This window comes from Prionailurus viverrinus, chromosome A1, assembly GCF_022837055.1.
Source record: "Prionailurus viverrinus isolate Anna chromosome A1, UM_Priviv_1.0, whole genome shotgun sequence".
In the NCBI taxonomy this organism is placed as follows: Eukaryota; Metazoa; Chordata; class Mammalia; order Carnivora; family Felidae; genus Prionailurus; species Prionailurus viverrinus.
In genome coordinates this window covers 106410494-106427121 of record NC_062561.1, presented here as the reverse complement: position 1 = coordinate 106427121, position 16628 = coordinate 106410494, and the positions used below count along the sequence as shown (strand labels likewise).

The 16628-nt window shown below is 37.1% G+C and overlaps 1 protein-coding gene across 2 annotated transcripts in view; it reads left to right on the top strand.

Moving 5' to 3' along the window:
• The window catches only part of FBN2 (fibrillin 2), a 257700-nt gene that overhangs the window by 142376 nt on the left and 98696 nt on the right, over positions 1–16628 (top strand). For both annotated transcript variants that reach the window (XM_047859972.1, XM_047859981.1), the window contains 6 exons: positions 3054–3173; positions 4079–4204; positions 5027–5149; positions 6942–7064; positions 12634–12786; positions 15820–15873. In XM_047859972.1, coding sequence (XP_047715928.1) covers positions 3054–3173; positions 4079–4204; positions 5027–5149; positions 6942–7064; positions 12634–12786; positions 15820–15873 — 699 coding nt within the window. The remainder of the gene's footprint in view (positions 1–3053; positions 3174–4078; positions 4205–5026; positions 5150–6941; positions 7065–12633; positions 12787–15819; positions 15874–16628) is intronic.

Below are 16628 nucleotides of genomic sequence, written 5' to 3'. Positions count from 1 at the left end.
TTCCTTTTCTGGAACCCACATGAGAAGGGCTGCTACCACCCTTTTTAAAAACTCTGTCTATGGTAGCATTGGGATTGCACGTCTGTACAGTTAAGTTGTTAATATACCTCTCACTTTTGTATTTTACCCAAACGTTGTTACAAACAGTTCCATTCTAGATTGGTCTCATCCTCTGGTCCTGCAAAGTTAAAACCTAAGCAAGATTATCTTTCTAACCATAGTAATACATAGAGACAAAGATAAATATCAGGGAATATTTTCAGAAAGTAAATTTTTAATATTTTTATTTCAGTATTTTTTGTAGGGTCAGCTTCTCATCAGTTTGAATTTATAAATAGGTCAGGATATCAGAAAAAGTTCAGAGGATATGAGTTAACTAGTGTTTTAAATTATAGGAGCCCAAGATAGGGTTGGTAACTACTTTAATTATGCTGTGTTTTGAGGAATAACAAACAGCCATTATTATTTGGGAATTTGTGGTAGATACTGATGAACTGTCCTAACATGAAAGGTGGTAACTCTTTTAAAAGATCACAGAAAAGGAAAATAGAATTGGGTCCATTTTGCTGTTCTAAGAATTACTCCTGAGACCTGTAAAGTTTTATTTACTCACCACATTTTTCTCTCCTTTTCCTGAGAGTTCTTCTCTCAAATGTAATTCTGGCACTCGTTTATGTCCGTATAAGAAAAACTGCTGTTAGCAATAGGTGTTAATTCCCTTCAAATAATTGTATTTTGGAATAATAAGAAATACCTTCTGTTTCTGTTGGGCCACAGGTAATCTTAGAGCCCTTGCCAATTAAGTGATTACTAATTTGGAATATAAAATACTTTTCAAGGCTAAATATTTCCCACCCTGGTAGTATCCGAGAATGTAACCATTTTGATAATCAGCAGCTGTCTCAGTGACTTCATTAATTTCAGGAGTTTAAAATCCTGTGAATTTTGCTGAAAAGTACTCAGTCCCCAATGAAAACACAGGAAGAAACCAAAGTGCACAGTGCCCCTATTCCTCTACACCAGGAGAAACAGAGGTGATCACTTGGAAGGACTAGGCCGTGAGACCTCAGAATCAGGAGCCATGAAATGTACGTTTCACAACATGGCAGTGGTCATTTCTTTTTTTTTTTTTTTTTAATTTTTTTAATTTTTTTTTTTTTTTTTGGCAGTGGTCATTTCTGATTAGACTAAAACTTAAAATCTTACAGCAATCCCAAAAAACAAGTGGGGTTTTAAAGGCATGGATTTTAAACGCACTAATAGTTTTTGGTAGATGTTTTCACTTCTAAAGAAGAAATAAGTAAGTGAACTATTGTATCTTTCTGTGTACTGATCCCTTGGTGTGGTCTCTCAGAGGCTCAGGGCTGTAATGGCAAAATAACTGCCCAGAGCTGTCCTAGCCATTGGCGGGGGCGGGGGCTTGGGAACAGGTTTTCAAGAAAGCAAAAGGTCTTGAGAAGTGGCCTGGCTTCCTGGGGCTTGGGTGCATGGTCTTATGTTCCTCACTAGAACAGAGCTTTACAGTGAGTCTTCTGAAAAGGAGCATCTACAACACATTTTTAAATGTTGCATTTGAGTATTACGTATGCTAGAGAATTTAAGCTATCTTCCACACTGCAAACTCAGGGTGATAGTTCATACTGGAAAGTCCATTAAGTATACTTTATATGCTTGCTAATGCTCTAAACTCTGTCTTTTCTCATTTTGCCTCATTCCTTTGGCCCAGTAGAATTGATGTTATCAACCCAAAGTTGAAATGTAAGTGAATCTTAATGGGCTAAAGGCATCCTTGGATGAATTGAAAAAGCATTTAATCCTGTTACTCTCTGTTGTTTTTATTTAATTTGCTATGAGATTTTTTTTTTTTTTTTTGTTCTCCTTCTGTACCAGAGAGGGCTTAATTGCATTTACTCTGAGTGTTTATATAAATGAGATTGGTGAGTTTGATAGATTACAGTTTATTTTTAAAGACCATCTGTGAAAGGAGTAATCTGTTTATGAAAATAGTAAACCTGTGAATTCATTGGATTGTTGTGCTCTCCAATATCGCTGAAATTGTATATGTTAATGGCCTCTACATGTACATGAAATGGCAGGTCATTATGCCCATACCAGCCAGCAAGGTTTTAATTTGCTAGCATCCAAAATTATATTTTGTGGGCGTTGCTGAAAGAAAATGAATTTAACGTTTTCTGACTCTGGCACATGTGATTTTTCTGGGCTTTGGGTAGTCCAGACTGTTCCGTCTGCCATTTTGTCTTGCAGCCTCTGATTTCTGTGGTGGGGTTTCCATTTAATCAAGCCTTAGGAGAACTAAATGAAAAGCAGTAATGTTTGTCACATTCAGGATCAGAACTCATATTTGCATTGAACTTAGTTTATGCAAAAAATTCCTGTGCCCACTTAAGGTCCTAAAGAAATCTGAGGTTGCTGAATATGATAGACGTTGTTTTAATTAATTTCCATTTTCTGTCCCACCCTATGTTACTTGAAATAACCAAGCCTTGGTGCCTACGTAGTTACATATCTAATTGAGGGCGACAAATAATAACACAGAAATTCCACAATCTGTCATTCTCTTGTTTTAAAACTAGTAAAATTGACAGTATGAAGACATACATACATATCTTACAACATCTTTCATTGGGTTTCTAATACTCTATGAGGTTGTGTAGAGGCTATTAACTTGCCTGGATTACTGTAAGCGTGATAGCCTTTTGGAACTCACGGCTATTACTTTGCAGTCAGCTTTAAAAAAAAAAAGAAGGCTTCTCAGAGCTTTTAATCATTGTGCATTTTTCAAATTGAAAAATCATTATTTCTTGATTAAAGCAAATTCCCTTGTAGTTTCCAATAGGCAATATTTTTGTAAATCTCTAGACTGGCCTCTCTGTATTTGAAGAAAGGAATTTTCATTCATTTATAAATACTCCGCTATTTAGACTATTACCACTGACTGGCCTTCTCTCAAATTTGGGGGGCCTCAATGTACTTTAAACAAACATTTCTAGAAATGGAGTGAAGTCTGTAATGGTTTCTTTTGCCGCTCACAGATGTTGATGAATGCACATCAAATCCCTGCACTAATGGAGATTGTGTTAACACACCTGGATCCTATTATTGTAAATGTCATGCTGGATTCCAGAGGACTCCTACTAAGCAAGCATGCATTGGTAAGGCAGTTTGCTTTCACATGTGAAAATGTTCCATGAAATACAGTGACCCAGGCTGTTGAGGTTAAAAGTAAATTTATATTAAAATAAGACATGGAATGAAGTAGGTGCTGTTACATTACTACAGGTTTATTTTATGCTCCCCTCAGAAGTGCTTCCTTTAAACATAAACACTATTTGCATATATAACCCTCGCAACATGCTATCTGGCTTTGCAAAATTCAGTTTCTCTCCCTTCCCTAGATCACAACTTCCTTTCTCAAAATAACATCAGCAGCCTTACTGCTGTCTGAATAATGGAGCTCAAGATTTATAGTTGTTCTCAACTACTGTCTCCTTTGATGCTCACACATAATCCGATACGAAGTCAGGCCTTGTCTTGAATCACAGTTTTGTTGCTACACTCAGTACCCTCTTCCAAAGTGATTCATCTCAGAATTCTTTTAGCACGTGACTCTGCTTGTCTTCTTTTTCATTTCCTCTTCATCCACGAGTAGTTGCTCAGATAAGCTTACCCGGCAGGTTGCATCATTTTGCTCTTAACCCAGATAGTTTGACGGTCCTGTCTTCTTAGTCAACAGTCTGCTCTGAATTTGGGGGTCTTTGACCATTGTGTCCAAAAGAGCTACACCAGCCATTCCATTGCACTGCCCACCCGCACCTAGCTTCCCTCCACACACCAACCCATTTTTCTCTTTCTTTCCCTCTTCACCTACAGTTAAGTCAGGACTTTAAAAAAAAAAAAAGCTGGTGAGAGATGGAAATTTTGCTGAAGAAGCAACACGATCTTAGGTATAGTGTGTAAGACACACAGACTGGATACTGAACATCACATTTATTACCTTATTGTTTTTATCTGTGGTTACTGTAAAAGAGTAATGTTTGGCCATTCTTCATTATCCCAGATATCGATGAATGTATCCAGAATGGGGTCCTTTGTAAAAACGGTCGATGTGTGAACACAGATGGAAGTTTCCAGTGCATTTGCAATGCCGGCTTTGAATTAACTACAGATGGAAAAAACTGTGTTGGTATGGAAACTGCCTGCTTCTTTGCAAAAGATTCTTAAGGGATATACATTTTTATTTAGAACCATATATGCTGTTTCCATATAAGCTCACACAACACACGTGTGAGAATTCTTCAGATGACTTAGGTAAAATATAAATGCATTTAGAATGAGACCCTTAAAGTCAAAGGAAAGATTGTTTGGAAATGTTATAACAATGAATAATGTACTGCTTCTGGGAATTTTCTGTGCAGTATATGTTTGATTAAAAGTAACAGTTTTTCTTCTGCCATAGGTAATTATTAGTACCTACAGTATTTCACATTTTGCCATTACAATACTCAGAGGTTAGAAAAGGTCCCCCCTGAGCTCCAGTCTGGGGGAATGTAAAACCTTTTGGCATATGTGATAATCCGATCTCTAAATTTGACATCTTGACAGTGTCTGGCAATGCAGTAGGTATCAGTACCTCACACAAATAATCTGTTCACACAGCAACTGGTGATAGTTCACCCAATGATGAAAGTCCAGTTCATTTCACTTGTACCCCTGAAGTCATATTAACATTTTTGCTAATCAAAGTAAAAACCCTTCTCGGGTGGTTTGAATAACAACTAAGCACAACATTTACTTAATTCTTTCCTTCTTGTCCCTTACGCTAAAGACCCTTCATGTTCTCCACACTATTGGCTCTCACTTGGTAGGCATTCAGATTAGGAAAAAAAAATCAGTGAGCACATAGCTTATTTATGTAGTAGAATGTGATTGGTAATTATTAATGGAAGGAGTGGGAGCCAGCTCCCCCAAGGCCAGTGGCGTAAGTAACTCTGCTCTTCTCCTGCAGATCATGATGAATGTACGACTACCAACATGTGTTTGAATGGCATGTGCATTAATGAAGATGGTAGCTTCAAGTGCATCTGCAAACCAGGATTTGTCTTGGCTCCAAATGGGCGTTATTGTACTGGTATGTATGGCTCTGAGATAGGAAAGTTACCATGATTGAAACCATCTTTTTTGTGTGAATGAATCATGCAAGAATTACTTCAGTTTCTTCATGCGGATTTCATATTATTCACGTCTGCTGCTAATTCAGCGAGGCAGGTGTCTAAAGCTTCCTAGAAAAACACACATTGTGGTCTAGGAACAGTGATATCTTTACAAAAATAATAATGGTATGGGAAAAATTAAGGGAATGACAGACCAGTTCTAGCAAGTCTGGAAGAGACAATGTAGAAATAATTTCTCTGTATCCCATGCCTAAACAAAAAAGAGGAAGCAAGAAATCTTGAGAGGTTTTCATTTTTGTGTAATAAAACCAGTCATTCATTACTCGTTTTGTATTATGTATTTTCCACAAACTAATCTACAGATCGTGACTATATCATTATCTAAAAATCTTACATCGACGTAGTGAAGAAATAATTTGACTGTTCCTATCAGTTTTGTTTATAAAGCCATTTTGAAAGCTAAGCTCCAGTGATAACTTTAGTAAGCAAAGAAGTGCTTCATGGAAATAAATAAGACTATATTAGGTTTCTATTCACAATATGAATTTAGTAAGATGGAATAAATTTTGCAGTTTTTTTTTTCAGTTTTCTCCTTTTAGATGAAATCAACTTTTGACTCCTTTCTGCCTTCCATTACATGCTTACCTGAATACCAAATAATTTCAGCAAAATTCCAGGGAGTGTTGAGGGAGAAAATTCAAGACTGATTCTTGTATTTTTGAATAAAAAATAGCTTCTGGACTATTCAAGAAAGGGGAGTACATTATTCAGTAGAAAGATTGTAGCTCTGCTGTTTCAAATCAAGACCGAGATGTCAGCTCAAGGTTGGTTGAATTGGATTTAACACAGGATTTGAGTTTAGTATTATTGCAGGGTGTAACATTACATTACAGCATGTAACTTTTAGTATTTCCTCAGAAACTTACATGCACATATAAATATGGCCTAAATCTCAGCAGTTTTTGCTGTCTTGCAATTTTTTAAATTTATTTTCTTATTAGAGATAGTGCCATCTGCAAATTAAAATGTTCATGATTTGGCGACCCTGTGTTTTGAAGCCTGTTTCATCTTTCAGGGAAGCCATTGATTGTTGGGTTACATGTGATAAACTTGAGCAGATTGAAAATTAAGAGATGCTCCATATTTTGTTATTATGACTTGATCAAGTTAATATTAAAAAGGCATCTCTCTTTAGTTTGAATTTTATATGTGTGTAAATAAAAGTGCCTGGGTGGCCCAGTCAGTTAAGCATCTGATTCTTGATGTCGGCTCAGGTCATGATCTCATGGTTCATGAGATTGAGCCCTGCACTCTGAGCACAGAGCTTGCTTGGGATTCTCACTCTCCCTGTATCTGCTTCTCTCCCCACCCCCCTCAAAATAAATAAACTTTTTAAAAAATAAGATAATTACAAACATTTACTTTAATTTTAAGAATTTGTTTTACTTAACTTGAATTAAATATCATTTAGTAGTTAACAGAATTGGCATATAAATAAAGAAAGATGCGTGTGTAAGGCTCTTTTTTTCCTAATGGATAAAGTGAGGCAACTTTGAGTCAGTATTTCTGAAAATGCATTTGAAAGAGTTGCATTTAGACCTGAGATTTGTTATCACATCTATGTGTGCTTCCATAAATTATAAAATGGAAAACAGAAGGTTGTGAGTCTAGAGGGATGACAACAGGCATACTCTGGAATAAGGTTAAGTTTACCCAGTAATGGCCTGAGTTGTGTTTCCCCCTGGACAGATGTTGACGAATGCCAGACCCCAGGAATCTGCATGAATGGGCATTGCATCAACAATGAAGGGTCCTTCCGCTGTGACTGTCCCCCAGGCCTGGCTGTGGGCGTGGATGGACGCGTGTGTGTTGGTAAGTGAATTGTTCTCCAGTGTCCAAATGGTCTTTGAAAATCGGACAAAAATATATCCATACAGTGGAAAAGTATTCAGCCATAAAAAGGTAGGAAGTACTGCTAAATGCGAAAGTATGGATGCTCCTTGAAAACATGATGCTGAGTGAAAGGAACCGCTCACAAAAGCCCAGATAGTGTATGATTCCATTCATATGAAATGTCTGAAGCAAGCAAATCTATAGAGACAAAGCAGATTCATGTTACTTAGAACAGAGAGGGTGGGGATGCCAGGATAAGGGGGTGGTAGCTAAAGGCATTTTTAAGGTGGTGAAATGTTCTAAAATCAGTTGTAGTGATGGTTATATATATATATCTTTATATCTGTATATATATATCTGTATCTATATATATCTGTGACTATGCAAAACAAAACAAAAAAAAACTATTGTACTCTTTAAACGGGTTAATTCTTAGGTACGTGAATTATACCTCAGTAAAGTGGGTTAAAAAATGTACAGGGAGTCCACCTAGCTCCTTGAAGAAGACTCTGATGAGATGCAAGTAAAAAAAAAAAAACACTGTCTGTCTCTTGATTTCGGTTCAAGTCATGATCTTATGGTTCATGAAATTGAGCCCCCCATTGGGCTCTGTGCTGACAGTGTGGAGCCTGCTTGGGATTCTCTCTCTCCTTCTCTATCTAGCCCTATGTGACTGTCTGTCTGTCTCTCTCAAAATAAATAAATACATATTTTTTTTTTAAGGCAGGAGAAGAAAAAAGGAGATCATCCTTAAAAAATGAAAAGAAATCATCCTTAAATCAGAATCCTTGATAATGTTAGCTGACTCTTTAAGTACAATGGATTTAGATGTTGTAATTCATAACGACTAAGATGAAAGGGGGATTATGGTTATATTTAAATAAGCCCTGTTTATTTAATATATTTAAATAAGCTCAAACAATTTAAAATGTAAATAACTTCTCCCTTAGAACTTGGACTTCTGTCAAAAGGTAGAAATATTTTTACATAGTTATTCCTCATCGCTATGCAGCTAACTATAGAAACAAGGGCAGAATATGAGAGAGAATAGATATTTTATTCTAAACCATGCCAAATTACTTTGGTTTTTAAAGGGGTACTTTTGCCAAATGGGTTCCATGCAAATCAGAGTTATAGGCATCAGTTTTAAAGAGGCAGGCAAATCAAAAATGTCATTGGCATTTCAGACCATATGGCATTTCAACCATATGTCCTAAAGATAACAATAGCAGAGTGAGGTCATTGTAAAAATACACTTAATGTGGTTTTCTCTCCAGCAGGCTTTCCTGAGACCCCTAGGGGGCATTAGCCATTGTGCACCTGCTGTTTCTCAGGTGACTCTGTAGAAAGCAGACACCCTTATTTGTTTAGGAGTGTAGATGACAGAAATGAAATTCTTTCTTAGACATAGGTGATAATACTTTATTCTTCCCTATGGGAATCAAAACCTTTGGATCCCTAAAAGTGGGGGAGAAAAGAAGCAACAGCACATGGAAATAATCTGTCCACTTAAGTTCATCTACTGTCTCCAATTTAGGATTTATTTCAGCTTACAAGATTGTCAGCACTTCACTCAGGGATATTTTAAATACAGCAGCCAGAAGAATGTAGCTCCTTCTTGCTTCAGGAAGCTAAAATATTTTCAGTTGCTTTAATATACTTAAACAAAAAGTTGCCCTTTTCCTTTACCGGAATGATTCTGTTGAAATGTATGATGAGTACAAAACCAGTTTTGGAGGAAGATACTATTTTTCCTTTAAGCAACCAACGTATAAGTAGCAATGAGGAATTCAGTGTCCAAACACAAATCATCATGTATCTTTGCCACATACAGAAAAGGCATCAGACATTGTTGCATAGCCTCCAGGTTTTCACAACTGTGGTCGTTTAAACTTTTTAAAATAAAAACACCATTTGTTCTGGGTATAAAATTATATATTGCCGTTCCTGTCACCTGCTAGACCTTCTTTCTTGGTCTCTTCTGCCTTTAGTGATGCTTTTGAGATGCACTGATTGTTGAAGTTAGGAATGAATCACTACTATTAATTCTTATTAATTACTTATTATCAATTATATATTTTTCTTCAGTTTGTTTTCTTAGACATTGAGATGTGGGTTTTTATTTTCAAAAAATTAAACTATTATTGTAATTGGTATGTTGAAGAAGCATGGCTCACAGACAGGACATAAACAAAAGACAACTATATTTTGGTCTCTTGCATCCCTTTAAAAAGTATCTTTAAATTTATTCAGTAGAAACCACTCACCCAGTAAGTAAGGAAGAGAACTCAGGCAACCCTATAACTTTACTATTCATAAATAGCAAAACTTTATGTGACTACTTTAGGTAATGAAAACAATGTTAAGTATAGAAATTAGAATGCCCAGAGATAATATTCTGAACCTGACTTGAAGTTACAGTTTCCCTTGCAAGCTCAGACCTTCATCAGCAAGAAGCTTTCTGACTCTACAAGGGTCAAAGTGCAGGAGGAGGGAAGAAGCAGGAGCACTGGTGACCGTTTCAGGATTGCTTCAAGGTTTCTCGGCTTCCCAGATGTTTAAAGCCACCCCTTGATTTCATAGTTCCTTCAGAGGCATTTGGCTGCCCTTACTGAGAGGCGGACACTGCATTTTCTTCCTGGGGGCTTTACTCCTCTGCCTTCTGGTCTTTGAGCAGTCTGTTTCAGATAGGCTCTGTCTGAGGGTGTCTCATCACCTCTCCATGCTGTTGTGTTAGGACGCCTCTTAACGTGGCCCACGTCTAGTCCATATGACCTGCCATCCTTTTGCCATGTTAACCTCATTATGGAGGTGGATCTCACTCACCTCCCTCCATTGTCCCTCCCATAGGAAGAGCAGTCACTCACTTTTGCCTCTAGGTATGCCAGGCAGAGGCAGGCATGAAACTCTCCCCCTGCTCCCTGTGAAGTTCTTCTCTTTGGACCAGTGGTGAGGATGGTAGTCCCCCAACTCATAATCCAGCTCTTGCAAAACACTCCCCCTCAAAAAATACTCTTCTTAATTGCTGCTCTTTAAAACTATGTCTTCGATAATTGGGAGGGTTTTCATGACCTGGCAACTATTTTCCATGTCCACTTCCTTCAGGGTGTAGTCTCAGAATTCACCTTGTTATTTGATATTTATATTATAATATAAATTGGGATTTTGGCTTCCATTTCCTTTCCAACATCCTCCTACATGAGCTTAAGAGTATTTCAACATCAGTTAATTTTCTTTATCCTAGTTGTATTCCTTACTAGCTCTTTGGCCATAGGTAGGATACATCATCTCTCTCTGCCTCTTTTTCTCATTAGTTTTTTGAAAATTAAGTAAAATAATATGAGATTTTTTTGTGTAAAGCTTTGAATGGTGTCTGGAATCTAACACATCCCCAGCAAGTTAGCTATTAGTTATTCTTGTTCTATTAGAATCATGGCATCACACCTAGGGTATTGTCTTAGAGTTGCTACTTTAAGCAATAAAGAAAAGCTGACAGTAAAAAAAGAAGCATAAAATAGAATGAGCATTTTGCATCCATACTTTACCACTGGTGTGTAGAATCTGAGCAACTTGTTTAAAAATTCCACTTTTTAAGTAAGATAAGTCATGGAGAAAATTGATAACATGGAAAAGATACAGGTCAGGAGCATTCAGTTCCAATCCCTCTCCAGAACATGTATATGAGCACATCTGATATGAGCACATCTGATATGAGCACATCTGATGGTGCTGCTGGTCCTGATGCCTCTTACCCTGTCCACCTGTAAGCAGTGTCTCAGTTATATGTGAAGAGTATATGCACTATGGTTCTGGTCTGAAACCTTTAACAGGAGAAGGTTGACTGTCCTTATTAAAAATAGAAGAGAGAAATAAGGAAGTCACCATATTCTTTGAGTATTTCCTGTGTGTCTTACACACTGTGCCTACTGCTTAACAAACAAGTCTCATTTATTATATAAACTCTATCCTTATTTAATGGGTGATGGGTGTGTTAAGTATTTTAAGTAAGCTCTTTCCCATAGGGACCAGAGCCTAAGACAGTTCATGTCCCTAAAACCTACACATATATTATGTTACTTTCCTTTTCATGGACCTTGTGGTATTGGGTATTCTATACAACTGCGTTAATCTGTAACCCAGGCCACCACATAATGTGTCTGACTCTTCCTGCACGTACCATAGGCTTTTTATCGACTTCCTTCTAGAAATTGTGAAAGGATTATATTCTCAACATGAAAACAGTAATGAAATTGACCATTCTGTGATGCCTTCTGAGATAACAGATGTCATTATCACAAAAATCATATTCAACTCACAAAATCCTATTGGAAATGATGCACTATGTTGTATATGTACATACTTGTCTTGGAATGGAACCCTGCTCTGTTATGTCACTCTGAGCTGGCTTTGCCAGACCCCATCTCATCAGAAGCAGAAGGGGCAGCATGTCTTGTCTGTAGGGTTGTTGTGGTGAATCTCATGTCTTCTTCCATGTGAGTGTTCGCCCATCTTATTGTCTAGTGCAGCCATAAAGCTTACCGTTTTAATGAGAAACATCACCAGATCATAAGCAGCAGGTGACTCCGGTTACTTTGTGTTATAATAAGCAGATAAAACTATTTCCAACAAGTTGCGAATAACTATGCCAGTGTCTGGTTTACACACTATACAGCTTCTCTGGCCTCTCTGGTGAGCTGAGTTTTTTTATAGTTCACCATTGAGCGTCTGACAAAACGGTAGCATATTGTATGAGGCGTCAGAGTGAGGGCGTAAGCTGGGTATGCTTCTTTGGGACATAGCATGATGTAGAGGAAAGAGGAAGGACTTTGGAAGTCGCGCAGCCTGAGTATGAATTCCAGCATGAGCAGTGGGTGGTGTAGGACTTGGAGCTACTCAAGTAATCCTTCAGAACCTTGCCTTCCTCACTATAAAACGTGGATAATGATCGCTGTCCTGTGGAGTTGTCGATCAGAATGTTCAGTGAGATCATGTCTGCAAAGCAACAAACCCAATACTGAGGACACATAGCAGTGGCCATTTTTTTTTAATAACTGGGTTTTTTGAGAGTCTGAGATTAAAACATAGTCACAGTAGTAAACTGGGGGTTGACAAGAAAGGCCTCCTAACTCAGAAAGTTGAAGTAAGAAATTTCACAGCCAGGCACTTCATTGTTCCTAAGCACTTCCAAAATAGAAATAGCACATGTCATTTTGAGGATTGCATAGCCAGTGATTAGAGCTCAAAGTCATGTTTATAAATGATGGCATTATTCCTGCTTCCACGAAAGGCCTGTGGGCTCAAGTATGATAACGAATGCTTGCATGGTGCGTAAAACTTTGTCGAAAAAAAAAAAAGTATTGTTGACATTACAAGCATGCGTTTATTCATTTCTGAGCACCGTTAAATGCTAAAGATACAAAGAAAAAGAAAAGAGGCAAATGCCCTTTAAAGGCTTCCCATCCAGTAGCCCCTTAGGTTCATAGAAACCCTCAGTTTTGAAATCTCTTTCTTTCACCATCTCCAGTTGTCACTCCGCTTCCTCCTGCAGATACTCACATGCGCAGTACGTGCTACGGCGGGATCAAGAAGGGAGCTTGTGTCCGTCCTTTCCCCGGTGCGGTGACCAAGTCAGAATGCTGCTGCGCCAATCCAGACTACGGTTTTGGAGAGCCCTGCCAACCCTGCCCTGCGAAAAACTCAGGTAGTCCTGTTTGCCTGTGTCACGTCTGATAAAGAATCTAGAAAGGTAGCGTTAGATATTTGGCCAAAGAGTACATCAGCTCTCAAGTGTTCTGTCGTTATTTTCAGTTGAAGACCTCCAAGTCTTTGTTGGTATGTGAGGCATAGAATGAGGAAATGTGTCCTGTATTATTATCTATGATCCCCGCACAGAGAGTACACACAGGGGGTAGAGGAATGTGTTTGTTGACGCAATTATGGGTGTTATAACATATTTATTATATGGATACCTTACTCCTCAGAGTTTTTGATATTTAATATCATTGTGAAGATGAACAGCATAAAATCCACTTGTCACTTTCAAGGTTATAGTGAATTCACGAGAGCCTGATTTTATTTTTAATCTAGCCACAGCATGGTCTTAGGCTGTAATCTAAGTGAGTAATAATCATTTACTAATTTTTTCACAGATAGAGTCACATTACATGGCCTAATTCTTTCTCTGACTCTTGTTTATTAATATTTTTACATAATCTGTACTGAATTTATGTAAGTATAGTAGGGACTAAAAATAAACACAACCTCTTTTTTTCTTTAAAGTTGAGAAAACTTGAGAGTGTAGTCAGGCAAATGTATAAACTACAGTTTAGTGTGATTGATGCCTTGCGAGGGACATAGGGACGCCCGTGTGGCTCACTCGGTTAAGTGTCCAGCTCTTGATTTTGGCTCAGGGCTTGATCTTGCGTTTCATGAGACTGAGCCTCGCATCGGGCTCTGAGCTGACAGGGTGGAACTGGCTTGGGATTGCCTCTCTCTCTCTCTCCCTCTCCCTCTCTTTCTCTCTCTCTCTCTTTCAAAATAAATAAACATTTTTTAACAAGCAGGACATAAACAGGGAACTGGGAGAGCACACAGGAAGGAGAAGTAAGTGGTCTGGAGAAGCTGGGAAGGACTTCACAGGGCGGGGGGTGGGTATCTGCTTAGTTTCATCTTGAAAAAAGGAATAAGAACATTGCAGGTAGGAGATGGAAGAAATGCATTCCAGCCAAGGGAAATGGCTTGTAATTGTGTTGAAAATCTTCAAGGGATTGTTCAAATCTCAGCAAAGCATTAGCCTTCCTCTGGAATGAACTGAGCAGGACATTTTTTTAAAAAGAAGAGTTAAGGTAGGACATCTTGCCCTAAAAGTGTTTAAGTCAATTATGCATACTATGAAAGATGTACAAAAATTGGTAACAAGGCTAGATGAAAAGGTGAGTGAGCTAATAAAATCTGGCATCTAGAAACAGTTGTGACTATAAATAGGAATGTAGGATACAGTAAAGATAACGTTTAGATTGGTGAGGAAAGGTTGAACTAAGTAATGAATATTGTTGAAAAATAATAGAAAAAATATGAAGTTAGCTCCCTGCATTAAACCTTACAAAATAACCTTCTTATAGAATATATAAACTATTTGTAATCTTGTGATAGTAAAGGACTAGCAAGAACAGAAACCAAAGACTAAAATACACATGTAAATTGGAAAAATATCTTGCTTAATTTATAAGGAATTTACACGAATTGGTGAGGAAAGTTGAAATCCTCCGTAGAAAAAAGCGCAGTGTATGCAAACAAGATTTCACAAAATGCAAAAGCAAATAGAGAGCCACATGAAAGGATGTGCTAAAATGAAAATTAAAATAAGACGTCGTTTTTGTTCATTAGCTTGGTAAAGTGTCGATGATTGCTTTTTTCCATATGGGTACTCTCTTCTGCTGATGGAAGGCTAGCCTGGGACATGTAGGGAGAAGAGGAGTATCAGAAGCCTTAAAAAGAGTCATAAATGCTGAGCAGTTTGACTTCCAAGAGATTAACGTACTGATATAATTGAATTTCCTATTATTTATGATAATTGCTGAAAGTTGGACAAACCTGATTTCATCATTATGAGACTGAATAAATGTGGTGCATCCACATAACTGAGTAAAAACAGTAAATAGTCGATTAAGTGGGATATGAACATGAAATGTCTGTGACACAGTGCTGAGAATCCAAGCCTCCTCCCCACCTTATAGCCTCTGTGATCTGGGGAGTCACTTCACATGTCTGCCTGAGTGTTCTCAGGTGTCAAAGAGGACAGCAATGGTATCTAGTTTGTGATTATTACTCAGCTGTAAAAGAGAATGAGAACTTGCCATTTGCAACAACTAAGATGGACTTAGGGATGTTATGCTAAGTGAAAGAAGTCAGAGAAAGAAATACAGATACCATATGATTTCACTTACATGTGGAATCTAAAACTCAGAGCAAACAAACAAACAGAAGCAGAAGGTGACCTGTAAACACAGACCAGACACTAATGGTTGTGAGGGAGTGAAGGGTTAGGCCACATGGGTGAAGGGGAATGGAAGGTATAGGCTTCCAGCTTTGGAATGAGTAAGTCACGGGGATAAAAGGTACAGCAAAGGGAATACAGTCAGCAGTACTGTAACGGTGATGTGACAAATGGTAGGTTTGCTTGTAAGGAGCACGGCATAACGTATCAGATTGTCCAGTCACAATGTATTACGGCTGAAACTAATGTAATATCGTGTGTTAACCACACTTAAATAAAATGTCTGTTTCATTTGTAATATTGGGAGAATTAAATAAACTATTAGAAAATGCTGGAATACCAGGCACATGGTAAATGCTGGTATGTAAGTATTGCTGTTATATAAGTATTCTCTATAATTATTTTGTTACTGAGAGAAAAAGAGTTAAAAAGCATTCTCTACAATCTATTTTGGATTTTTTTTAAGTTTCCAAATGTGGAATATATTTGTAACATTTATCGTTATATTAACTATATTCAGGGTGATAATCACAAGTGAGTTTTATTTTTTTATGCTCATCCATGATTTTGGAATTGTCAAAGTAATTATGTGCTGGAAAACAGTAACTATTTTTTTCATTTTAAAAATGATTACCAGTGATTTTTCTTCATGGTAGTTTTGGAGTGATGTAAGTGACTTGTATACAGAGAGATAGTGTTTATAGAGTTTTTCATTTCTGTATTTTTTTTATCTTCCAGCTGAATTTCATGGTCTTTGTAGTAGTGGAGTAGGTATCACTGTGGATGGAAGAGGTAACTCTATTCTATATTCAGTCTTACAGTAATTATGACATTAGTAGCTTTATGATTATAACATGAGTTGTGAGAGTATTTCATAAAACATCAGTGTAAAATAATAAGATAAATTATCTCCTAGAATAGTGGTTATAAGCTAGATATATTAAATGTATGTAGATGCCACATTCATAGTAGGTAAATATTTAACTTTTAAATACACGTTGAAAATGTCTCTAGCAAACTAGACCTGTAATTTTGTGGGTACCATTGCTTAAGAAGAGGCTAAAGTTGGTATTTAGGTTTAGAAAAAGTGAGTCCGTTTAAAGAGAAAATATTAAATAGTGGTGCTGACATGATTTTAAAAAATCCTTAAGAGATACTTGATATGGATCAAGTTTGGGATTTACTACCCTAAAAATGAAGATTATTTGTGCCTAAGAATACTGAAACTTTCTAAATTTAAATAAGAAATTCATTCACATTTTCTTATTTTAAACAGCAATATGATTAACAAAATGCCACCATGAAACATTGAATATTAAATAAATTTGTTTATAACTTTAAAGTTCTTTTATCCATGTATAGTATACACATACAGTTTCTTATGTGTGTTTTTTTTTTTTAAGAAAACTGTAGGGTATTGTTAATTTTCACTGTATATATGTATGTATGTGTGTATGTATGTATGTATGTATTTCTTCTCCTTTTGTGTTTGAGAAGATTTTAGACACATTTTAGATGAGTTGACAGTAATACTGCATCTTTGCCAT